Consider the following 25,949-nt stretch of genomic DNA (forward strand, 5'->3'; position numbering starts at 1 on the left):
AGGTCCGTGCGGAGATGTATGACAGGTCATCAACAGGGTATACTAGGTGAAAAACATATATGTTAAAAACAAATAACAAAACAGACAAAAATAAGAATTAAAAACAATGCCACGGAACTATAATACAGAGTCAGCAGGAGAATAGAATCTTAACCGTATTTATAAAAACGGAGAAAAACTTAAAGCTTCATTAAGCCCCCTCGTGCTAATCGTGTCCAAATTCACCATCCATCTTGCTTCACTTTGAGCTAAAAGCTGTTTTATGTTACCGCCCCGAGAGCCAAGACACACTACTTCAATACCACGCACTTGTAACGTTTTTGGATCACAACCATGAGATGTTTTAAAATGGCGTGGTAGGGTCTTGAGCTCACGGGGATCAGTCACTGTCCTGGCTGCGCCAATGTCCCGCACGTGCTCGCGTATCCTCACACGGAGCTCCCTAGATGTCAACCCTATATATATCAAATTACATCCACAAGTGGCATAATATATCACATTACTAGTACCACAAGAGATGTAATGAGAGATTTTATATTCACGGGAGCCATCCGAAGATGTGAAGACGCCGCTGTGCAGGACATTGGCGCAGGCAAGAAAGTGACCACAAGGAAAGCATTCCACTGTTGGTCCGCGGGACCCAAATGGGTTGGGTATGTGGGGAACATAGTGACTGGACACTAATAGATCCTTCAAATTTCTAGCACGACGAGCTGTCATCAGTGGAAATTTTTCCAGGTGATCACGTAACGCCGGTTCTGTGCCCAAAATTGCCTAATGGCAAGCTAGAATCTGTCGCATCACGTCCCACTCATGGTTAAATGACGAGATGTAATGGATGTTGTCCTGCATCTCTTTCTTCTGTTTAACCTGACTGGGATATAAGAGACTATTACGGGGAGTACCTCGTGCCCTCTCATAGCCACGCCTGATGCTACGATTGCTATATCCACGTTATTTAAAACGCATGGTTAAGTCTGCGGCCTGGGCCTCAAATTTGGAATTGGTGGAGCAGATCCGCCTCATCCTCAGGAACTGACCAACCGGGACGGCCCGGATCACAGGTGAGTAGTGTGCCGAATCAGCATGGATCAAGGCATTAACCGACGTAGACTTTGCTACTTACCTGCCTGTTGTGCCCAGCACCATTCTTCCCTGGTACAGAGCGGTCGCATACATCTCAAGCCGGGGATTCACCTGCCTCTGCTGACGCGACTTCCGACTCATTCTGATTGACAGTCGGCTCCCGTAGTTAGGCAGTGGGATATCAATCAGAATGAAGTCGGCAGTCCTGCCCTGTTAACAGAGTGGAGAGGAAAAGAAGCCTCTGCTCTGTCGACATCATGTCCGCAATGGCTTCAGAATCCCTGACAGGAGCAGCCCGTGCCTGCTCTGTGCCAGAGAAGAACGTCATCGGCCACAACAGGCAGGTAAGCAGGAACTACCTGCCTGTTAGTGCTTAGGCACATTTTTTTCCGAAAGTCCTGGATATCCCCTTTAATGAAGGGTGAGAGGGAGAAAGCTCGGCCACTTTATGCATTTTTTTTTTTAATTCATAAAATTAGTTTTTTTATTATCGCTTTTCGTAATATAATAAATTACACATACAGTAGCTCTGATTATTCAGTTTTGATAGAATTCAACTTTTCCTGTATGTCCATAAGTCTCAGCCAGTGACGGAGCAGCCAACAGAATTATCATCATTTACATCACTAAAGTGGCATAAATTACAACAGAAATGTTCTCCAGTGACCCCGGACACTTCTGTAATAATTTGTCACTTCTGTGTTGTACATTATGGTGGCTGTCGGGGGCGCTCTTTTACACCTCTCCCCGCGGAGCTCCGCCCACTCTTCAGGATGTCGGTGCTGCGGACAGGACTGGTGGACACACGGGAAAGGTCATATTCTGCCAAAACTGAACAATCAGCGCTGAGTGTAATTTATTATATTACAAAAAGCAACAATAAAGATGCAAGTTTTATTAATCAGGAAAAAATAATAATTTTGCCCAAATACATAAAATATGAGTGTAAAAAAAATAATTTATGACTTATGATGTTTGCTCCTTTAAAACCTCGAGCAAATTCCCCAAAATGCATTAAAAAGCCATGAAATCAATATAATTGTAAAGCTGGTATGTGTTTGTGTGTATATATATATATATATATATATATATATATATATATATATATATATATATATAATTAATCTCTATTCATGAGCACAAGCCACCCGTAATCTCATTTATTCCGGGGTCCTCGTTATCCCCGCACTGCAGTAACTGCATCCTAGCCGCTTCTGTAATGAGCCGTCTAGATTGGAGGTGATTGTTTGAGGATCTCGCCATAGCCTCCACTCTAGACGGCTCAGTGCTGGACAGCCAGGGGGGGAGGCTATGGTCAGTCCTTAAAAAATCACCTCTGATCTAGACGCAACTTCCCCATTTTTTACTGTGATGTTTTTTTTTATTTTTGTCCTTTTCTGTGCGCAGCTCCCGTCCTCGGCCGGTTACCCCTAGCAGCTCCCTGCCCTTTACCCCGAGCAGCTCCTAGCCCCCACCCCTTACCCCGAGTAGCTTCCAAGCCCTGATCCGTTACCCCTAGCAGCTCCCTGCCCCTGCCCGTTACCCCGAGCAGCTCCTGGCCTCGGCCCGTTACCCCTAGCAGCTCCCAGCCCCCCTACCATCCGTTAGCCCCTAGCAGCTCCCAGCCCCCCTACCACCCGTTAGCCCCTAGCAGCTCCCAGCCCCGGCACGTTACCCCAAGCTGCTCCAGGCCTCGGCCCGTTATCCTGAGCAGCTCCCTGCCCCCACCCGTTACCCCGAGCAGCTCCCGGCCTGTTACCCCTAGCAGCTCCCAGGCCCTGACTCGTTACCCCGAGCAGCTCCCAGCTCCCGCCCGTTACCCCGAGCAGCTCCCGGCCTCGGCCCGTTACCCCTGAGCAGCTCCCAACTCCCCCCCCGTTACCCCAAGCTGCTCCAGGCCTCGGCCCGTTATCCTGAGCAGCTCCCTGCCCCCACCCGTTAACCCGAGCAGCTCCCACCTCCGCCGGTTACCCCGAGCAGCTCCCTGCCTGGCCCGTTGCCCCTAGCAGCTCCCTGCCCGTTGCCCCTATCAGCTCCCTGCCCGTTGCCCCTAGCAGCTTCCCTGCCCGTTGCCCCTAGCAGCTACCTGCCCCTGCCCGTTGCCCCTAGCAGCTCCCTGCCCGTTGCCCCTAGCAGCTCCCTGCCCCTGCCCGTTGCCCCTAGCAGCTCCTTGCCCCTGCCCCTAGCAGCTCCCTGCTACGGCCCGTTGCCCCTAGCAGCTCCCAGCCCGTTGCCCCAAGCAGCTTCCCTGCCCGTTGCCCCAGCAGCTCCCTCCCCCTGCCCGTTGCCCCTAGCAGCTCCCTGCCCCTGCCCGTTGCCCCTAGCAGCTCCCTGCCTGTTGCCCCTAGCAGCTCCCTGCCCGTTGCCCCCAGCAGCTCCCTGCCCGTTGCCCCCAGCAGCTCCCTGCCCGTTGCCCCTAGCAGCTCCCTGCCCGTTGCCCCTAGCAGCTGCCTGCCCATTGCCCCTAGCAGCTCCTTGCCCCTGCCCCTAGCAGCTCCTGTCCGTTGCCCCTAGCAGCTCCCTGCCCCAGCCCGTTGCCCCTAGCACCTCCCTGCCCCCGTCTGTTGCCCCTAGCAGCTCCTTTCCCCTGCCCGTTGCCCCTAGCAGCTCCCTGCCCATTGCCCCTAGCAGCTCCCTGCCCGTTGCCCCCAGCAGCTCCCTGCCCGTTGCCCCTATCAGCTCCCTGTCCGTTGCCCCTAGCAGCTGCCTGCCAGTTGCCCCTAGCAGCTCCTTGCCCCTGCCCCTAGCAGCTCCCTGTCCGTTGCCCATAGCAGCTCCCTGCCCCAGCCCGTTGCCCCTAGCACCTCTCTGCCCCCGCCTGTTGCCCCTAGCAGCTCCTTGCCCCCACCCGTTGCCCCTAGCAGCTCCCTGCCCCAGCAGCTCCTTGCCCCTAGCAGCTCCCTCCCCCTGCTCGTTGCCCCCAGCAGCTCCCTGCCCGTTGCCCCCAGCAGCTCCCTGCCCGTTGCCCCCAGCAGCTCCCTGTCTGTTGCCCCTAGCAGCTCCCTGCCCGTTGCCCCTAGCAGCTCCTTGCCCCTGCCCCTAGCAGCTCCCTGCCCATTGCCCCAGCAGCTCCCTGCCCCCGCCCGTTGCCCCTAGCACCTCCCTGCCCCCGCCTGTTGCCCCTAGCAGCTCCCTGCCCCCGCCTGTTGCCCCTAGCAGCTCCTTTCCCCCGCCCGTTGCCCCTAGCAGCTCCCTGCCCCTAGCAGCTCCCTCCCCCTGCCCGTTGCCCCTAGCAGCTCCCTGCCCGTTGCCCCCAGCAGCTCCCTGCCCGTTGCCCCCAGCAGCTCCCTGTCCGTTGCCCCCAGCAGCTCCCTGCCCGTTGCCCCCAGCAGCTCCCTGCCCGTTGCCCCCAGCAGCTACCTGTCCGTTGCCCCCAGCAGCTCCCTGCCCGTTGCCCCCAGCAGCTCCCTGCCCGTTGCCCCCAGCAGCTCCCTGCCCATTGCCCCCAGCAGCTCCCAGCCCGTTGCCCCCAGCAGCTCCCTGCCCGTTGCCCCCAGCAGCTCCCTGCCCGTTGCCCCCAGCAGCTCCCTGCCCGTTGCCCCCAGCAGCTACCTGTCCGTTGCCCCAGCAGCTCCCTGTCCGTTGCCGCCAGCAGCTCCCTGTCCGTTGCCCCAGCAGCTCCCTGCCCCCGCCCGTTGCCCCTAGCAGCTCCCTGTCCCCGCCCATTGCCCCTAGCAGCTCCTTGCCCCAGCCTGTTGCCCCTAGCACCTCCCTGCCCCCGCCCGTTGCCCCTAGCACCTCCCTGCCCCCGCCCGTTGCCCCTAGCACCTCCCTGCCCCCGCCTGTTGCCCCTAGCAGCTCCCTGTCCCCGCCCATTGCCCCTAGCAGCTCCTTGCCCCAGCCTGTTGCCCCTAGCACCTCCCTGCCCCCGCCTGTTGCCCCTAGCACCTCCCTGCCCCCGCCCGTTGCCCCTAGCACCTCCCTGCCCCCGCCTGTTGCCCCTAGCAGCTCCCTGTCCCCGCCCATTGCCCCTAGCAGCTCCTTGCCCCAGCCTGTTGCCCCTAGCACCTCCCTGCCCCCGCCTGTTGCCCCTAGCACCTCCCTGCCCCCGCCCATTGCCCCTAGCACTTCCCTGCCCCCGCCTGTTGCCCCTAGCACCTCCCTGTCCCCGCCCATTGCCCCTAGCAGCTCCTTGCCCCAGCCTGTTGCCCCTAGCACCTCCCTGCCCCAGCCTGTTGCCCCTAGCACCTCCCTGCCCCCGCCTGTTGCCCCTAGCACCTCCCTGCCCCCGCCTGTTGCCCCTAGCAGCTCCCTGCCCCAGCCCGTTGCCCGTAGCAGCATGTACACAACCGTAGCCCCTCCCCGCAGCAGTGATTGCGGCTTCCATGGTAACCAGTAGACGCAGCACAGACTAGAGCAGACGCGTCCGGTGCAGGCGCTGCGGTCACAGGTGGTTTTCTAAGCGGCAGCTGTAACCGTGTGTTCTGGAGAAGGAACCGCGGAATAGCGGGCGGTGCTGGCGCGGTATTAGGGGCAGCCCGGGGTCTGCGCTTATCTGCACTGAGCGCTGCCGCGTGAACTGATAGCGCGGTCACCTAGCAACGGAGAGCACCAGAGCAGCGCTGTCCTGCGGGTCAGATCTCCATGGAGCAGGTAAGCCGGGTGCAGGGAGCGCGCTGCTGCTGAGGAGCCCGGCTGTGGCGGCCATTGTGGTCAGGATACCCCGCACCTGTCTGCAGTCACAGCAGCTCCCGAGTACGAGGCCGGTCTCACTCCTCTGTGTTTGGCGGTCCGTACGAGGCCGGTCTCACTCCTCTGTGTTTGGCGGTCCGTACGAGGCCGGTCTCACTCCTCCGTGTTTGGCGGTCCGTACGAGGCCGGTCTCACACCCCCGTGTTTGGCGGTCCGTACGAGGCCGGTCTCACACCCCCGTGTTTGGCGGTCCGTACGAGGCCGGTCTCACTCCCCCGTGTTTGGCGGTCCGTACGAGGCCGGTCTCACTCCTCTGTGTTTGGCGGTCCGTACGAGGCCGGTCTCACACCCCCGTGTTTGGCGGTCCGTACGAGGCCGGTCTCACACCCCCGTGTTTGGCGGTCCGTACGAGGCCGGTCTCACACCCCCGTGTTTGGCGGTCCGTACGAGGCCGGTCTCACACCCCCGTGTTTGGCGGTCCGTACGAGGCCGGTCTCACACCCCCGTGTTTGGCGGTCCGTACGAGGCCGGTCTCACACCCCCGTGTTTGGCGGTCCATACGAGGCCGGTCTCACACCCCCGTGTGTGGCGGTCCGTACGAGGCCGGTCTCACACCCCCGTGTGTGGCGGTCCGTACGAGGCCGGTCTCACACCCCCGTGTGTGGCGGTCCGTACGAGGCCAACCTCACACCCCCGTGTTTGGCGGTCCGTACGAGGCCGACCTCACACCCCCGTGTTTGGCGGTCCGTACGAGGCCGGTTTCACTCCTCTGTGTTTGGCGGTTCGTACGAGGCCGGTCTCACTCCTCCGTGTTTGGCGGTCCGTACGAGGCCGGTCTCACTCCTCCGTGTTTGGCGGTCCGTACGAGGCCGGTCTCACTCCTCCGTGTTTGGCGGTCCGTACGAGGCCGGTCTCACTCCTCCGTGTTTGGCGGTCCGTACGAGGCCGGTCTCACTCCCCCGTGTTTGGCGGTCCGTACGAGGCCGGTCTCACACCCCCGTGTTTGGCGGTCCGTACGAGGCCGGTCTCACTCCTCTGTGTTTGGCGGTCCGTACGAGGCCGGTCTCACTCCTCTGTGTTTGGCGGTCCGTACGAGGCCGGTCTCACTCCTCTGTGTTTGGCGGTCCGTACGAGGCCGGTCTCACTCCTCTGTGTTTGGCGGTCCGTACGAGGCCGGTCTCACACCCCCGTGTTTGGCGGTCCGTACGAGGCCGGTCTCACTCCTCTGTGTTTGGCGGTCCGTACGAGGCCGGTCTCACTCCTCTGTGTTTGGCGGTCCGTACGAGGCCGGTCTCACACCCCCGTGTTTGGCGGTCCGTACGAGGCCGGTCTCACTCCCCCGTGTTTGGCGGTCCGTACGAGGCCGGTCTCACACCCCCGTGTTTGGCGGTCCGTACGAGGCCGGTCTCACACCCCCGTGTTTGGCGGTCCGTACGAGGCCGGTCTCACACCCCCGTGTTTGGCGGTCCGTACGAGGCCGGTCTCACACCCCCGTGTTTGGCGGTCCGTACGAGGCCGGTCTCACACCCCCGTGTTTGGCGGTCCGTACGAGGCCGGTCTCACACCCCCGTGTTTGGCGGTCCGTACGAGGCCGGTCTCACACCCCCGTGTGTGGCGGTCCGTACGAGGCCGGTCTCACACCCCCGTGTGTGGCGGTCCGTACGAGGCCGGTCTCACACCCCCGTGTGTGGCGGTCCGTACGAGGCCGGTCTCACACCCCCGTGTGTGGCGGTCCGTACGAGGCCGGTCTCACACCCCCGTGTGTGGCGGTCCGTACGAGGCCGACCTCACACCCCCGTGTTTGGCGGTCCGTACGAGGCCGACCTCACACCCCCGTGTTTGGCGGTCCGTACGAGGCCGGTCTCACTCCTCTGTGTTTGGCGGTTCGTACGAGGCCGGTCTCACTCCTCCGTGTTTGGCGGTCCGTACGAGGCCGGTCTCACTCCTCCGTGTTTGGCGGTCCGTACGAGGCCGGTCTCACTCCTCCGTGTTTGGCGGTCCGTACGAGGCCGGTCTCACTCCTCCGTGTTTGGCGGTCCGTACGAGGCCGGTCTCACTCCCCCGTGTTTGGCGGTCCGTACGAGGCCGGTCTCACACCCCCGTGTTTGGCGGTCCGTACGAGGCCGGTCTCACTCCTCTGTGTTTGGCGGTCCGTACGAGGCCGGTCTCACTCCTCTGTGTTTGGCGGTCCGTACGAGGCCGGTCTCACTCCTCTGTGTTTGGCGGTCCGTACGAGGCCGGTCTCACTCCTCTGTGTTTGGCGGTCCGTACGAGGCCGGTCTCACACCCCCGTGTTTGGCGGTCCGTACGAGGCCGGTCTCACTCCTCTGTGTTTGGCGGTCCGTACGAGGCCGGTCTCACTCCTCTGTGTTTGGCGGTCCGTACGAGGCCGGTCTCACACCCCCGTGTTTGGCGGTCCGTACGAGGCCGGTCTCACTCCTCTGTGTTTGGCGGTCCGTACGAGGCCGGTCTCACTCCTCTGTGTTTGGCGGTCCGTACGAGGCCGGTCTCACACCCCCGTGTTTGGCGGTCCGTACGAGGCCGGTCTCACTCCTCTGTGTTTGGCGGTCCGTACGAGGCCGGTCTCACTCCTCTGTGTTTGGCGGTCCGTACGAGGCCGGTCTCACACCCCCGTGTTTGGCGGTCCGTACGAGGCCGGTCTCACACCCCCGTGTTTGGCGGTCCGTACGAGGCCGGTCTCACTCCTCTGTGTTTGGCGGTCCGTACGAGGCCGGTCTCACTCCTCTGTGTTTGGCGGTCCGTACGAGGCCGGTCTCACTCCTCTGTGTTTGGCGGTCCGTACGAGGCCGGTCTCACTCCTCTGTGTTTGGCGGTCCGTACGAGGCCAGTCTCACTCCTCTGTGTTTGGCGGTCCGTACGAGGCCGGTCTCACACCCCCGTGTTTGGCGGTCCGTACGAGGCCGGTCTCACTCCTCTGTGTTTGGCGGTCCGTACGAGGCCGGTCTCACTCCTCTGTGTTTGGCGGTCCGTACGAGGCCGGTCTCACTCCTCTGTGTTTGGCGGTCCGTACGAGGCCGGTCTCACTCCTCTGTGTTTGGCGGTCCGTACGAGGCCGGTCTCACTCCCCCGTGTTTGGCGGTCCGTACGAGGCCGGTCTCACACCCCCGTGTTTGGCGGTCCGTACGAGGCCGGTCTCACTCCTCTGTGTTTGGCGGTCCGTACGAGGCCGGTCTCACTCCTCTGTGTTTGGCGGTCCGTACGAGGCCGGTCTCACTCCTCTGTGTTTGGCGGTCCGTACGAGGCCGGTCTCACTCCTCTGTGTTTGGCGGTCCGTACGAGGCCGGTCTCACTCCTCTGTGTTTGGCGGTCCGTACGAGGCCGGTCTCACTCCTCTGTGTTTGGCGGTCCGTACGAGGCCGGTCTCACTCCTCTGTGTTTGGCGGTCCGTACGAGGCCGGTCTCACACCCCCGTGTTTGGCGGTCCGTACGAGGCCGGTCTCACTCCTCTGTGTTTGGCGGTCCGTACGAGGCCGGTCTCACTCCTCTGTGTTTGGCGGTCCGTACGAGGCCGGTCTCACTCCTCTGTGTTTGGCGGTCCGTACGAGGCCGGTCTCACTCCTCTGTGTTTGGCGGTCCGTACGAGGCCGGTCTCACTCCTCTGTGTTTGGCGGTCCGTACGAGGCCGGTCTCACTCCTCTGTGTTTGGCGGTCCGTACGAGGCCGGTCTCACACCCCCGTGTTTGGCGGTCCGTACGAGGCCGGTCTCGCACCCCCGTGTTTGGCGGTCCGTACGAGGCCGGTCTCACTCCTCTGTGTTTGGCGGTCCGTACGAGGCCGGTCTCACACCCCCGTGTTTGGCGGTCCGTACGAGGCCGGTCTCACACCCCCGTGTTTGGCGGTCCGTACGAGGCCGGTCTCACTCCTCCGTGTTTGGGGGTCCGTACGAGGCCGGTCTCACTCCCCCGTGTTTGGCGGTCCGTACGAGGCCGGTCTCACTCCTCCGTGTTTGGGGGTCCGTACGAGGCCGGTCTCACTCCCCCGTGTTTGGCGGTCCGTACGAGGCCGGTCTCACTCCCCCGTGTTTGGCGGTCCGTACGAGTCCGGTCTCACTCCCCCGTGTTTGGCGGTCCGTACGAGGCCGGTCTCACTCCCCCGTGTTTGGCGGTCCGTACGAGGCCGGTCTCACTCCCCCGTGTTTGGCGGTCCGTACGAGGCCGGTCTCACTCCCCCGTGTTTGGCGGACATTCAGCTGCCATGCTGCGGTCCAATGCTGCATTAGTCCTGCGACGTTGTGGCATTTTCACTGCTCCATTGCACAACAGCTTCATTTTTATATAAAAAAAAAACAGCCGTTTCACCGATAAGGCCGATCATTATGTTTTTTAAAGGGGTTGTCCCATTTTAGTACATTTTTCCCAGCAGACACAATTGGCTTTAAAAAAAAATATAAAGTGCTGGTATCTGTTGTTTGGCTACAGCGGTGATATAACATTGACAGCGCTACAGCCAATCACTGAGCTCAGTTTGTTATGTTGTCTACTAGAGCAGAGCCGCTGAACTCAGTGATTGGTTGCTAGATTTTCCATGTGCCATCACCGCTGCTGCCAAACAGACACTTGCGCAGCGTCAAAGATACAATGCTAGACCCAGGAAAGGTGAATAAAGTGTCGTTTGTTTTTAAAGGGAAAATGTGACCCAAGATTTTCCCCCATCTGAAAGCAGCATGATATAGGGGCAGAGACCCTGGTTCCAGCAATGGGTCACTTACTGGGCTGCTTGCTGTCAATTTGATGAAATCCCTGTTTTTTCTGCTGCAGAACTACAAGTGCTCCGAATGCTGAGCTCTGTATAACCCCACCCACATCACTGATTGACAGCTTTCTTTGTATACTGTGCATAGGCAGAAAGCTTCCAATCAGTGATGGGGCGGGGTTACACAGACCTCATGAATATGGAGGACAACATGGCGGCAAGCAACTCAGTAAGTGACACATCGCTGGAATCATGGTCTCTGTCTCTACATCATGCTGCTCTCAGATTAAGTGGCAAAAGCCTGGTGACAGATTCCCTGTAACCCCTTCACGACATGCGCTGTATATGTACGGCGCTTGTTGTGTCTCCCTTTTTGGCTCCGGCGCTGAGCTTGCATCTTTCCGAGCACATGACAGCTGATCTGTACAGCTGTCATGTGCCCCTAACAGCCGCTGTCAACAAGCCACCCGCCGCTGTTAACATGTTAAATGACGCTGTCAATCTCCGACAACGGCACTTTACATGATCACGCCGGAAGCGTGTCATTAGCTCTGCCCAACGGCGACCTTGTCATATGATCGCAGGTCATCTATGGGTTGGCATGACCACCCAGGGTCTGCAGGAGACCCCTGTGGTTGTCGATCTGCTGTGAGTGCAGCCCAGCGGTCGGCGTTCATTGCAGATGAGCACTTTTGTTACACCTAGCAGGGCTGAAGCTCGTATGTGTAACACAGGTGATTGGACGAAAAGTAGAAAAAAAGTTTTTAAAAATATAAAAAAAAAAACTAAAAAAATATAAAAGTTTAAATCACCCCCCTTTCGCCCCATTCAAAATAATACAATTAAAAAAGAAATCATACATATACATATTTGTTATCGCCGCATTCAGAATCGCCCGATCTATCAATATAAAAAAAGAATTAATCCGATCGGTAAACGGCGTAACGAGAAAAAAAATGTAAACGCCAGAATTACTTTATTTGGTCGCTCAAACATTGCAATAAAATGCAATAACGGGCGATCAAAACATCGGATCTACCCCAAAATGGTTTCAATAAAAATGTCAGCCCGTCGAGCAAAAAATAAGCCCTCACCCGGCCCCAGATCCCGAAAAGTGGAGACGCTACTGTGTATTTTTTTTTTTCACTACTCAAATAAAAATGAACCTATACATCTATGAACTATCAATGGGCCTGGCTGTATTTTCACTGCTCCCCTGCATTTACCGTAAGTGCAGGGGAGCAGTGAAAATACATCCAGGCCCAGGTCTGCAGTGGTCTTTCAGGGTGTAAAACGCAGTCTAAAAGCTAGTGACCGGAGCGGTAGATTATAATTACCAATCAAATTACTTTTTTTTTATTTTCCAACTTGCACTTTAAAAATCAAAGCCAAGATCCTAATTGGTTCCTTTGGCTACTGCATCAATATTTGCCGATTTTTACAATACAAGCTGAACACATTACTAAACAGATCTCTTAGACCTAATGAGGCTGATATACAGGTGCATCTCACTAAATTAGAATATCATCAAAAAGTTAATTTATTTCAGTTCTTCAATACAAAAAGTGAACCTCGTATATTATATAGAGTCATTACAAACAGAGTGATCTATTTCAAGTGTTTATTTCTGTTAATGCTGATGATTATGCCTTACAGCCAATGAAAACGCAAAAGTCATTATCTCAGTAAACTAGAGTAATTAACAAAAAACACCTGCAAAGGCTTCCTAAGCGTTTAAAAAGGTCCCTTAGTCTGTTTCAGTAGGCTCAACAATCATGGGGAAGACTGCTGACTTGACAGATGTCCAGAAGGTAGTCATTGATACACTCCACAAGGTCCCAGAGTTCCAATTTTCATTTGGAAATCAGAGTCCCAGAGTCTGGAGGAAGAGTGGAGAGGCGCACAATCCAAGCTGCTTGAGGTCTAGTGTGAAGTTTCCACAATCAGTGATGGTTTGGGGAGCCATGTCATCTGCTGGTGTAGGTCCACTGTGTTTTATCAAGACCAAAGTCAGCCCAGCCGTCTACCAGGAAATTTCCACACTGCCAAAAGTACCAATACCTTGTTTACAAACAACAGTATCACTGTGCTTGATTGGCCAGCAAACTCGCCTGACGTTAACCCCAATTCTCTATGGGGTATTGTCAAGAGGAAGATGAGAGACACCAGACCCAACAATGCAGACGAGCTGAAGGCGGCTATCAAAGCAACCTGGACTTCCATAACACCTCAGCAGTGCCACAGGCTGATCGCCTCCATGCCACGCCGCATTGATGCAGTAATTGATGTAAAAGGAGCCCCGACCATGTATTGAGTGCATTTACTGACCATACATTTCAGTAGGCCAACATTTCGGATTTTAAAAACATTTTTCAAGCTGTTGTTATAAAGTATTCTAATTTACTGAGATAATGACTTTTGTGTTTTCATTGTCTGTAAGCCATAATCATCAACATTAACAGAAATAAACACTTGAAATAGATCACTCTGTAATAACTCTATATAATATGAGTTTCACTTTTTGTATTGAAGAACTGAAATAAATTAACTTTTTGATGATATTCTAATTTAGTGAGATGCACCTGTAATTACTTTTTAAAATCCATGCCAGAGAGGTGTTGTAATGCTTTTTGAAATTTTCGCCCAGTCTCCACCAACCTACCTGGATGGACAGCTTGCCAGTGTCCCTCCTCCCTGCTGCTGAGAGCTCACTCTGGTCAGTACAAGCTGCAGCTGTCTAGCTGGTTGGGTGGACACTGAACACACTTGGACTCGTGAGTTTTCTATCTCTACAGCTGGATTCATAAAATGATCATTTTAGGATTATACAAGTGTTATGCACACGCCCGGACTGACTGGCGTGTGCGGGTGTTTTGGTTCCACTGGACCATGGACCGGAGAGTGCCTGGAGGGGCGTGACTAAGTATCTGGCCGATCCGACCAAGGTGGCACGACGGCATACGACGCCAGTGCACCAGGGAGAAACCGGGCAGAGGGACCAGGTGCTACTCCAGGTCAAACTCCGGACACGGGGGTTGACCCACACTGGGATTACTGGAACAGGCAGGTTAGGCTGGCACAGACTGGTGGATGTAAGCAAACACGGCAGGTATGCAGATGGGTGGATACAGGCGAGTATGCAGGCAGGGAGGTACTGGCCGAAAGGACGGGCTGGAGCACAGAGAGGTTAAGACCCAGTACAGACTGGGTCACAGAACCGCAGATGCGGTAGACAACCACAGCAGAGAGGGAACGCCCGAAGCGGTGGGCAAGAACAGAGCAGGACGGGGCTGCAGGAGCAGCGAGCACAAGCAGGGCAGGACAGGACTGCCGGAGCAGCGGGCAGAAGCAGGGCAGGGCGGAAACCGCAGAAGCAGTAAGCAAGATAAGAGCAGAGCAGAAACCGCAGGAGCGGCAAGCAAGGCAGGAGCAGAGCGGACACCGCAGAGCGGTAAACAAGGCAGGAGCAGAGCAGAAACCGCAAGAGCGGCAAGCTAAGCAGGAGCAGAGCGGACACCGCAGAGCGGTAAACAAGGCAGGAGCAGAGCAGAAACCGCAAGAGCGGCAAGCTAAGCAGGAGCAGAGCGGACACCGCAGAGCGGTAAACAAGGCAGGAGCAGAGCAGAAACCGCAAGAGCGGCAAGCTAAGCAGGAGCAGAGCGGACACCGCAGAGCGGTAAACAAGGCAGGAGCAGAGCAGAAACCGCAAGAGCGGCAAGCTAAGCAGGAGCAGAGCGGACACCGCAGAGCGGTAAACAAGGCAGGAGCAGAGCTGAAACCGCAAGAGCGGCAAGCTAAGCAGGAGCAGAGCGGACACCGCAGAGCGGTAAACAAGGCAGGAGCAGAGCAGAAACCGCAAGAACGGCAAGCTAAGCAGGAGCAGAGCGGACACCGCAGAGCGGTAAACAAGGCAGGAGCAGAGCAGAAACCGCAAGAGCGGCAAGCTAAGCAGGAGCAGAGCGGACACCGCAGAGCGGTAAACAAGGCAAGGGGATAGGACTCTGTTCACAAAGAACAGACGGAAAAGGAAAGGCAGAACCAGAAGCACGCACAGTACTTACATAGAAGTAGCGAGCGTACACTAAATTCACAACAGAGGTACAGAGACGACGAGAAGGAATTTAGGAGCGGGTTCAGACTCTGCAGAAACACGCAGAAAACAGACATAGAGGGAAAAGGGAGACAAGGTTAAAGTAGAAACGAGGCACAGACAACAGGGAACAGAGGAACGGGAACAGAGACAGCAAGGCAGGAACACAAACAGGACTCTGTTCAGACGGGAACAGATACCGCAAGGCAGGAACACAAACAGGACTCTGTTCAGACGGGAACAGATACCGCAAGGCAGGGACACAAACAGGACTCTGTTCAGACGGGAACAGATACTGCAAGGCAGGGACACAAACAGGACTCTGTTCAGACGGGAACAGATACCGCAAGGCAGAGACACAAACAGGACTCTGTTCAGACGGGAACAGATACCGCAAGGCACAGACAGGCAGATCTAGGAAGACGGCCCCTAGAAGGCGAAAGAACAGGCAAGAAGCGTGTTCACAAGAACAGACCACAGTTCAGACACAGAACTGGAAAACAGGCAGGAAAACAGGATAGGACCTGGCATGTCAGAGACAAAAAGCCAACTGACAAGAAACAATGCTCAGGCGCCATCTTGAGGAAGAAGGTGGTATAAATACCCAAAGATGGACAGCAATAGGCTGAAGGTGCAACAGGGGCGTGTCCGCAGCAGGTACAAGAAACAGGAAGTTCAGCGGGCGTCGCCCTATGCAGCCAAAGTGGAGCAGAGCAGAGCACAAGGAAAGAAGCCAGACCAGGAAGCTGGGCGGGAGATGAAGTTTGCGATCTTGCATGATGAGAGATGGAACACCATGCAAGAACGCCGCCAGGTATGCTACAACAAGTATTAGTCATTTTGATGTGTATTTTCGAAGTAAATACACTGACCTCAACAGGTCTAAGATATATATTTAACACAGGAAGTCCCCTGGTTGCAAAGTATATAGGTGCAGTAGGTGCAGCCTGCTCTCTGGTCCTCTTCTTTCTGCCGTTGTGTGCCGCATTTCCGGCCTCTTCACGAAAGGTCGGGACTTCCAGAAGTGTAAAGGCCTCAGAGTTCATTGTGTGTTGTAAGGTTGCGACATCGTGATATCAAGACATGAGCCATGACTTTATGATGCGCAGTGACCTCCGAGGCCTGGACGTTGCCGGAAGCCCTGACCTATAGTGAGGAGGTCAGAGATGTTGCACACGACGACGGAAAGAAAAGTTTCACCGTCCTGAAACGTGTTGTCATCAGGGGGCGGCGCTGGTGTCACTCACACTGCTTCTATCTCTGTCCCCTGATGGCGTCCTCTTTCGGAGAAACAACTTGTGGGCAGAGACAGAAGAAGTGTGGCGGTGCTGCGCTCACTTTTCCCACAGTTTCTACGACTGTAATTGACGCAAATGTCATCAGAGGGCGGCGATGAAAGAAACTGTGGTAAGTGCTGCCCACTGATGTTTTCCTGTTCCAGGAGGGGTGATAGAAGGGAGAAGTGACTGAAGGCCCGTCCTCCTGATGACTTCTCATTTGAGACTTCCCGCAAAGAAATGTTACAGGAAGTAACGTAAAAAAGCACATACAGTATAATGATTGTTTAGTGAGCTGAGTAGGTTATTTTATTATAAACCAAAGTACTAAAATGGTTAGAGATGAAATATAGATATTTATAAAAGGCATTTTAGGTATAAGACAACACCTTTAATATTTTCCTATTAACTTAAATGGGTTGTCTATAACTTTTATATTGATGGCTTAGCTTTAGGATAGAACATCAATGTCAGATCAGTGGGGGTTCGACACCCAGCCCAATTAGCTGTTCCTGGTGGTGGTTGGATGCGATCAGTTGTAGAGCACAGGTCCGTCAGTTGTATAGCGGGGGCATTAGGGCACTGCAGATCCACCACTATTCATGTGCAGTACCCGGCCGCAACTATTATACAGCTGGTCAGCTGATCGACGGGAGTGTCGGCCATCATTATATAAGTACTGAACAACCCCTTTAAAATTTATATCTAACCAGACACCGCATTTTTCTTCAATAGATTTTTTTATTGATTTTGTAAAAAACATAATCGCAAAGTGGAAGTTAAATAGTAGCAATGAAGCGCACGAAAAATGTAGCGCGAAATGACTCCTAATGATCAGAAAGAAAAAATATGCAATAGAAGGGAAGAAAGGTAAAAAAAGGAAAGAGGGGAAATTAGGAGAGGAGGGCAGTGATATATGGCCTTATAAAACTGAAAGCTTTGGATGCAAGTTGTGGATGGACATATGTGATCCATGGCAGGCAGATTTGGTGAATTTACCCTGTTTGTTAAGATACTTGTTCAATTTTCGTTAATTAAATCCTTCCAATCTGGATTTCACTTCATGAAATGAAAAGGGTTACTTCCTCGCTTTTGCGATCGTTTGCTCTGTGGCTGGGAAAACAAAGGATAAAAGTTTGCACTGGAAAAACACAGCATTTTTCTAGAAACCCAATATTGTTCAGTTATTTATCCAAAGCTACAACATTTTTACTCTTTGTCAGAGATTCACAGCTACGACACCGGGGAGATCACACAATATTCCACCGCTGCCACCAATTTGTCAGGGATTCACAGGTACATGATCCCGGTTACTCACTACGTAGCTATCAGTAAGCAAACAGAGAGCGTATGGCATACACACCACTGGATTCCAACGCATGGAATAGGTGTATACACGCCAGTACGGTCACTGCCAGCTTCACGGTAGCCCAATTATGATTATTCGCTGCCACTATCGACCAATTTTTAAATATAATTCAGGCATGATCGGACGCCTGCTTTCTGGTAGCGTATATGGGTTCGGGGGAGGAATGATTACAGAACAAAAGAAACAGGACTATTAAATTTTATATTTAATCCAAAAGGGAGGCAGTGTTTATAAAAAATATACAAAAGGTTTTACAAAAAGAGACAAACCAATACATATGCAGTTACACAAAATAAAAAGGATTAATAGACTTACTATAAAGATCGCAGAGACGATTCAGTATAGCTGGAGGGGAGGCTCTCCTCTTGATCGTTATCGAACGGGACTCCTTGCTTATAGAATATATACCTCCCTGCAATGAGTACTGACCCACCTTCGGCTGGGTCTTTTATGTCGAAGGGGGGGAACCTGCCCACACACCCTCTGTGATGTTCTCACGTGGGTGGTCTCCGCCCTTTATGGTTTTAATAAAATATCTGGCTTCTGCAATAACTTCTCGCTGGTTGATCGCAGAAGCCCAAAAGTAATACCATGTTTTCCATTATGAATTTACCTTTCTTTAGAGACTACACATGACATAGCTGTGGTCTATTATTTTGTACTTTTGCATTACCGCTCACCGGAGGGGAATGCAGCTACGGAAAATTATGCATATTGTTCCTTAGCTGACCCTGCCGCTAAAAATACGTGTCCCATTATTATCGGAAGTATAAAACCAGATATTCCATATTTCATGGCGGTGCCTGCCATACTGTAGATTTCTGTTAAGCCAAAGGGGGACACACTGGGGGTGAGAGAGAATTCTTTTGAAGCCAGGAACTGTGTCCTTCTCACCTTGGCGTATATTTCACAAGCCTATGCCACTGGAAAATACACTGGTATGTTAATTGGGTTAGCAGTTCCCTTTGCTCCGTAGATTGCTACTCTGGCAAACAGTATATAGGAGGTGGAGTGAGGGATTTCAGGGGGAGAGACAAATCCTTAATATTTTCTTAATATTTTTATGACACTCTTTAACCCTTATCATATTATACTTTACACTGAGTTGGTGTTGCATTACGACCTCCTTTTCTGTAGTATGGCGTGTCAGACCACCTTATCTTACCTTCCCCATCCTCTTTGGACCGCACTGCTGAGATCTGGCTTCTGTCTAGATTCAGATTATCTGTTGTGTTACTCTTGACTATTTGGCATGAAAAAAAAAATATTACACATGTTGCAGAACTGTCATTGTAATAACTGTACAGTGATTTTGTTGTAAATGTGGGTGCTGAGATCCTCCCAGAAAAGAATTGTTGATATTGTTTAGGTGTTACTATTGACCTTAACGGGTGATATCTGAGTGCAGTCCGATTACGCAAACTCACAGTATGGAGAAGATTGAGAAATTGAGTTTTCCATCTTCTCCTCACCTATGCTACGGTTCTCTCATCCGAGAGAATCAGATCATATTTTGCTGCCACTCAGATCAAACTCTGGTATCATTTGCATAATCATCCCAATTCTCGCAAATGAGAGAATCTACGGCAGTCTGACTGTAGCCTAAAAACTGTCATTATTTTGTATATGTAGAGAGAAACTCACCGCACACTATAATTTCAATGATACAAGGATTTTATTCCACGTGCAGACATGTAGTGGATATGCAATCGGACATTTAAAGGTGCAAGGACGTATGTGACATAAATCATAAATTAACGTTTTGACTCAGCCCAGGTCTTTTCCCTTGCCTAAAGGAGAGATGTCAAACTCAAACACACACAGGGCCAAATGAAAAACTTGGACAAAGTCGTGGGCCAACCAGTATACAGAATAATGGGCCCCACATAGTCCCCCATACAGAATAATGGGCCCACATAGGGGTGGTGGTTTTGGTGTTGTGGGCCAATAAAACCACCCTGCGGGCCAGGTTTGACCCACGTGCCAGAGTTTGACATGTATGGCCTAAAGCATGAATGTCTGGTGGGCATCTCTCCTTAGAGACTCTATGATAAAGACCAAGGCTGAGTCGAAACGTTGATTTATGATTTATGTCGCATACATCCCTGCACCTTGTAGGGTTTGGTACTCACTCATCTGCTTTAGAGGTAGTCACAGGAGTCAGTTTCTTTAAAAATGTCTAAGGCAGGTTTATTCAAACTTCATGAACTGCACTTTAAAAATAAACAAAACACAGCCTTGTCCGGCACAAAGTAACAAAGCAGAAAAATAAACAGTCCATACAGTACTGTGGCTTCGCCTGCTCACAGTCAGTGTCCTTTAGCACAGACATGCTGGAGGTCTCCACACCTCTAGTCACAGACACTGAATGAGACACTCAATCTCCATTTTATTTACAGGCCCTGGGGTGGGGATATGTGAGCAGCCATCCCTCCCAACTCTTATTACTGCTCTTAAAAACCTGCCCTGATATGCCCTATTAACCCTCTCAGCACTATGTGTGCTGGAGCATGCTTCCCGGGTTTACATCACTGAAGCTACTAACCTCGGTGACACGTATCTCCCCTCAAGGACCTGTCCGGCAGCCATCTTACAACCTTTAAAAGTCTGATTGCATGTCCACTACATGCCTGCATGTGGAATAAAACTCCTGCACCATTGAAATAAGAGGGTGCAATTAATTTCTCCATCATTTATGAAAGTATAAGTGGTGCTTTATTGTTAGTGGCCTCTATTTTGTCACTGCTTGTAACATTTTTCATAAAAGGTTCTTTCAAGCTGAATAATGGTCCCCACACCGCTGCGCATGCCGATATAGTTAAGGGTAGCTGTAGCTCAGGGTGGGCCCCTCTGAGTGTGGGGCCCAGGGTGGCCACACCCTCTGCAACTCAGATAGGTACTAAATTAGGGTTAAAAAATGTTCCCCAGGAATCTTTGATAATCCATCTGAGAACAAATTCTATAAAATATATAGTGTATACATAAAAAAATGTTCAAAAAAATCCAATTTTTTTTCCCTTCATTCATTTTAATAAACAATAAGAGGAAAAACAAAAACCTACACATATTAGATATCTACACAACCGTAATATCCTGGATAATTCACTCAATAGGTTATTTGGTACCAAACATGAACGTATGTAAACACAAAATAACTAAACCGAAGATGGCTTTTTTTAAAATAAATTACACAGTAATTTATATGACACTCCAAAGCATTGCAAAAAATAATACAATGTGTTGTGCATATAACAAAACAGAACAGAATAAAACAAGTGTGAACAGGTACGAGCTGCTATGACTACATAATACACAAAGAAAAGCATACAGCAGCCTCTGTAAGCTCTAATACATATGTAAACATTGAGATATGAAATTTATAATGTATTACTGCTATATAGAATATACTTATGAAATGAAAGTAGTTGACCAATTCATGAGAGCACATCAGCTGTGACAAGGCAACCTATCTGTAATACTACAATATTGATTATGAATAAAAAACACAATACTAATACAAATATTACCACTGGCGACATACACAGGAGCTCTGTATATAGTATCAGTGTACAGGTAATGGTGATCACCAGTGACATTACACTATGTACAGAGCTCCTGTATATACGGTCAGTGCTGATCCCTGTATTACCTGTACGCGACTCTTCATATACAGAGCTCCTGTGTATAATATCACTGGTGATCACTGTATTACCTGTTCAATGACAATATGCACAGAGCTCACATGTATATACACTGCTCAAAAAAATAAAGGGAACACTCAAATAACACATCCTAGATCTGAATGAATGAAATATCATTGAATACTTTGTTCTGTACAAAGTTGAATGTGCTGACAACAAAATCACACAAAAATCATCAATGGAAATCAAGTTTATTAACCCTAGAACGCATGACCATAAAAATCTACTTTTTCACATACCTGGGGCCTTTTAGTCCCGTGTGCAAATAACATGGAATAACTCAAACAAAAATGACAAACAACTATATACCTGAGGAATACCTAGAGTTTCAAAATTCTAACTAAAGTAATCTTGCAGAAAATAGAAAACAATTAACAGGGCGGGCCTGCGAGGCCCCAGGTATGCGTTCTAGGGTTAACCAATGGAGGCCTGGATTTGGCGTCACCCCCAAAATTAAAGTGCAAAAACACACTACAGGCTGATCCAACTTTGATGTAATGTCCTTAAAACAAGTCAAAATGAGGCTCAGTATTATGTGTGGCCTCCACGTGCCTGTATGACCTCCCTACAACACCTGGGCATGCTCCTGATGAGGTTGCGGATGGTCTCCTGTGGGATCTCCTCCCAGACCAGGACTAAAGCATCCACCAACTCCTGGACAGTCTGTGGTGCAACATGACGTTGGTGGATGGAGCGAGACATGATGTCCCAGATGTGCTCAATCGGATTCAGGTCTGGGGAATGGGCGGGCCAGTCCATAGCTTCAATGCCTTCATCTTGCAGGAATTGCTGACACACTCCAGCCACATGAGGTCTGGCATTGTCCTGCATTAGGAGGAACCCAGGGCCAACCGCACCAGCATGTGGTCTCACAAGGGGTCTGAGGATCTCATCTCGGTGCTTAATGGCAGTCAGGCTACCTCTGGCGAGCACATGGAGGGCTGTGCGGCCCTCCAAAGAAATGCCACCCTACACCATTACTGACCCACTGCCAAACCGGTCATGCTGAAGGATGTTGCAGGCAGCATATCGCTCTCCACGGCGTCTCCAGACTCTGTCACGTCTGTCACATGTGCTCAGTGTGAACCTGCTTTCATCTGTGAAGAGCACAGGGCGCCAGTGGCGACTTTGCCTATCCTGGTGTTCTGTGGCAAATGCCAAGCGTCCTGCACGGTGTTGGGCTGTGAGCACAACCCCCATCTGTGGACGTCGGGCCCTCATACCACCCTCATGGAGTCGGTTTCTAACCGTTTGTGCAGACACATGCACATTTGTGGCCTGCTGGAAGTCATTTTGCAGGGCTCTGGCAGTGCTCCTCCTGTTCCTCCTTGCACAAAGGCGGAGGTAGCGGTCCTGCTGCTGGGTTGTTGCCCTCCTACAGCTCCCTCCAAGTCTCCTGGTGTACTGGCCTGTCTCCTGGTAGCGCCTCCAGCCTCTGGACACTACGCTCACAGACACAGCAAACCTTCTTGCCACAGCTCGCATTGATGTGCCATCCTGGATGAGCTGCACTACCTGAGCAACTTCTGTGGGTTGTAGAGTTCATCTCAAGCTACCACGAGTGTGAAAGCACAACCAACATTCAAAAGTGACCAAAACATCAGCCAGAAAGCATTGGTACTGAGATGTGGTCTGTGGTCCCCACCTGCAGAACCACTCCTTTATTGAGTGTGTCTTGATAATTGCCAATAATTTCCATCTAATGTCTATTCCATTTGCACAACAGCATGTGAAATTGATTGTCAATCAGTGCTGCATCGCTTAGTGTGACGGGGCCTTTAGTGGACAGTTTGATTTCACAGAAGTTTGATTTACTTGGAGTTAAACAACAGAATATAAGTGTTCCCTTTATTCTTTTGAGCAGTGTATTATACAGGTAATACAGTGATCACAGTGAGGAGCTCTGTATATAGTGTCAGTGTACAGGTAATACAGTGATCACAGTGAGGAGCTCTGTATATAGTGTCAGTGTACAGGTAATACTGGGATCATCAGTGACATTATACGCAGGAGCTCTGTATATCCTATGTAGTGTATAGTATAAATGTACAGGTAACACACTGACTCACCAGTGACATCTCCGCTTTTCCTCTTCATCTGGCACAGACCGCCATCTCTTCTTCCATCCAAGACTCGTCTCTGCAGAAAATAACACACAGTTATCTATAGCTGATCGCTTCTAGAGCACAATCCCCACTTTTTCCTCGATTTCTACATTATGGCAGATGAAGAAAAAAGTGACAGTGCCATTGTAACAGGGCCTCCTTTTTGTTCCTTAATGGAAACAGTATCCTCAGTAAATTATAATACAGCGATAATGTCCCCTAATTGGCCCCTACAGTAATTATGTCCCCACTTGTCACCATAAACTAATAATGTAGGTTCCTCATTCTGGCCCACATACAATAATTGTCACTCATCCTGGCCCCCTTTATTTAATAATATCCCCCATCCTGGGCCCCTATGTATCCCACCTATCCTGGGCCCCTATCTATGTATGCCCCAACTGTGACCAACACAGGTCTCCTCCATACAGTATAATGGCCCTCCATGCAGTGTATTAGCCCCCACACCCCTCCACAAAGTATATACCTATATATGGAATTCCCTTAGGGAAAAAACGAGAGAAAGTAGAGCTTTCTGAGTGCAGTAAATTAAATTTTATTGAAACCAAATGAAGAGGTAATTCTCACTTGACAAAGCTGTGCTAGAGGCACAACTCCAAATTGCACTATTGTAAGATCCAATGGGTGCAGCCAAAGTGGTATGCTGTAGAAATGTCATCTATGGGGAGTTCCAGCAGAGCTAGAACTAGATTAGGTAGAAAAACTAAATAAAAGGTGCCACTTCTTTCCTCTTAGGACCATCCAAAGAAATGAAAAAACCTGTTTAGCTTTTTTTTGGGGATGGTCCTAAGAGGAAAGAAGCAGTGCCTAGAAATTCTGCAATTTGGGATCCAGATTTGGAGCACATTTTATCTGTTTTTTTTTTCTACCTCATCAACCCTCCACACAGTATTATGGCCCCCACTAGCCCTCAAAACAGTATAATGACCCCCACATAGCCCTCAAAATAGCATAATGGCCCACACAAACCTCCACACTGTATAATGGCCCCCCACTAGCCCTCCAAACAGTATAATAGCCCAGACATAGCCCTCCAAACAGTATAATGGCCACTACATAGCCTTGCAAACCGAATAATGGCCCCCATATAGCCCTTCATGTAGTATAACGGGTCCCACATAGCCTTCCATATAATATAATTGAGCTATATAGTTTTTATAATGGGTCCCACAATGTACTCAATTATTATTAAAAAAATTAAAATAAAATCACTCTCTTCGCTCCCCTGCTGCTTCGGTCTCCTCAGCATGTCTTATGAAGCTCTGCACTGTGCTGTCACCGCACCCGCTGTGCTGAAACCTCAGAGAACAGATGCAGAGGGAGAATAATGGAGGAGGGAGCGGATGGCTCTCTTTCATCTAGAATGCTGATACAGTTGAAAGTGCAATGCTGGACAGGGGGGCCCATAGCAGCCGCGTGGTCTGTCACTATTGGTGGTGCCCTACTGGCAATAGGTTGAACTATATGGACTTGTGTCTACTTTCAGTCTTACAAAACAGGAAACTATGAAACTGTGCAGCTAGACCAGTGATAAAGTAGAACATTTATGGCTGCTGAAAAAGAAAAAAATAATGCCCTTTCATGCCTTGACATTAGGGGGTTAATAATAGATGCATGGACTGGAGCAATAAAAGATTAATATCTTCTGTATCGTTACAAAGTGTTTTGTGTAAAAGCAGCATTCTAATAATATGATTATTTCCACAGTCTTCAACCTCCAATAAAGGAAAGTTCCCAAAGACTTCTCTGAGATTTTTACCACAGTTACCAGAGGTAATATTGCAATTTTGTCATCACTGCCTGTTTTGTCCTATATTGTTCTATTTTTTATTTGCATTGTTTCCTTGTGACTTGAAAACAAATGTGTTTTTTTTAAATTTTTTATAATTTGTTAAAGCGCACCTTTCAGCAGGATTGTGCCCAGTAAACTACATACACTGTCAGGTGGACGACATTACAGATTAATATGATACCTTGGTTGATGAAATCCGTCCCGTGGTTCTTGTGTAATCTTTACTTTCAGTTTGGAGATAATGATATACTCGTGCTTCGTGTCGGCCTGTGGGGGGCGCTCTATCTGGTGCTCTGCTTACATATTCATCTGTATGCTCTTATGACAGCTCACTGTGCCTTCACTGACCTGCCTCCTATTTTACCTAGCCCCGCACTACTAGATGCATTATGTAACATAGGAGGCAGGTCAGTGAAGGCATAGTGAGCTGTCATAAGAGCATACAGATGAATATGTAAGCAGAGCACCAGATAGAGCGCCCCCCACAGGCAGCCCCAGAGCACGAGCATATCATTATCTCCAAACTGAAAGTAAAGATTACACAAGAACCACAGGACAGATTTCATCAACCAACGTATCATTTTAATCAGTGTAACGGCGCCAACCTGACAGTGTATGTAGTTTACTGAGCACAATCTTGCTGACAGGCGCTTTAAAATTCTTTATATATTTTAGGTTAGTTCCAAGCCAGAGTGGAGAAAGGCTCCGCCATCTTTTCTTCTGAGAGATGAAAAGGAAGATGAATCAGAGGATGTCCGTGATCTTTATAACTTGTCACAAAGTAAGTTGGGAATATTTTGTTCCAGTACGTGTCACTGTGTTCTGATTTCTCCTGCTATCTAAAATAATGTTGTGAATCATTAGGGAAAAAGGTTTTTGGCGTCTTTGTGGTCACATTATTTTCAATCTTTTCATGGGGTACCATAAGTTTTGTCCAGGCGATTTTCATTAGCTTGTTTTATTTTTGACCTGGGAAATCGTATTGCCGGGTCGGTTTTACCGGCTAGTGAACATGGTAAATAAAAACCTCAAAAATCCATTGTTGAATTGCACTTTTTTTGCAACGCACTTAGAATTTTTTCCCGTTTTCCAGTACACCATGTGGTAGAATGAATGGTGCCACTCAAAAGTACAAAAAAAAGCCCTCTTACAGCTATATTGAT

General features: G+C 50.8%; 1 protein-coding gene across 1 annotated transcript in view; it reads left to right on the plus strand.

Annotated features, from left to right (window-relative positions):
• Positions 1-5,401: 5,401 nt before the first annotated feature.
• Positions 5,402-25,949, plus strand: part of DNAH7 (dynein axonemal heavy chain 7) — a 505,238-nt gene continuing 484,690 nt past the window's right edge. Inside the window, exons 1-3 of the mRNA XM_073647873.1 lie at positions 5,402-5,679; positions 24,702-24,767; positions 25,462-25,567. Coding sequence (XP_073503974.1) covers positions 5,671-5,679; positions 24,702-24,767; positions 25,462-25,567 — 181 coding nt within the window. The 5' untranslated portion in view covers positions 5,402-5,670. The remainder of the gene's footprint in view (positions 5,680-24,701; positions 24,768-25,461; positions 25,568-25,949) is intronic.

The sequence above is a fragment of the Phyllobates terribilis genome, unplaced genomic scaffold, assembly GCF_046119375.1.
Source record: "Phyllobates terribilis strain yellow unplaced genomic scaffold, ASM4611937v1 Scaffold_9__5_contigs__length_417890890, whole genome shotgun sequence".
In the NCBI taxonomy this organism is placed as follows: Eukaryota; Metazoa; Chordata; class Amphibia; order Anura; family Dendrobatidae; genus Phyllobates; species Phyllobates terribilis.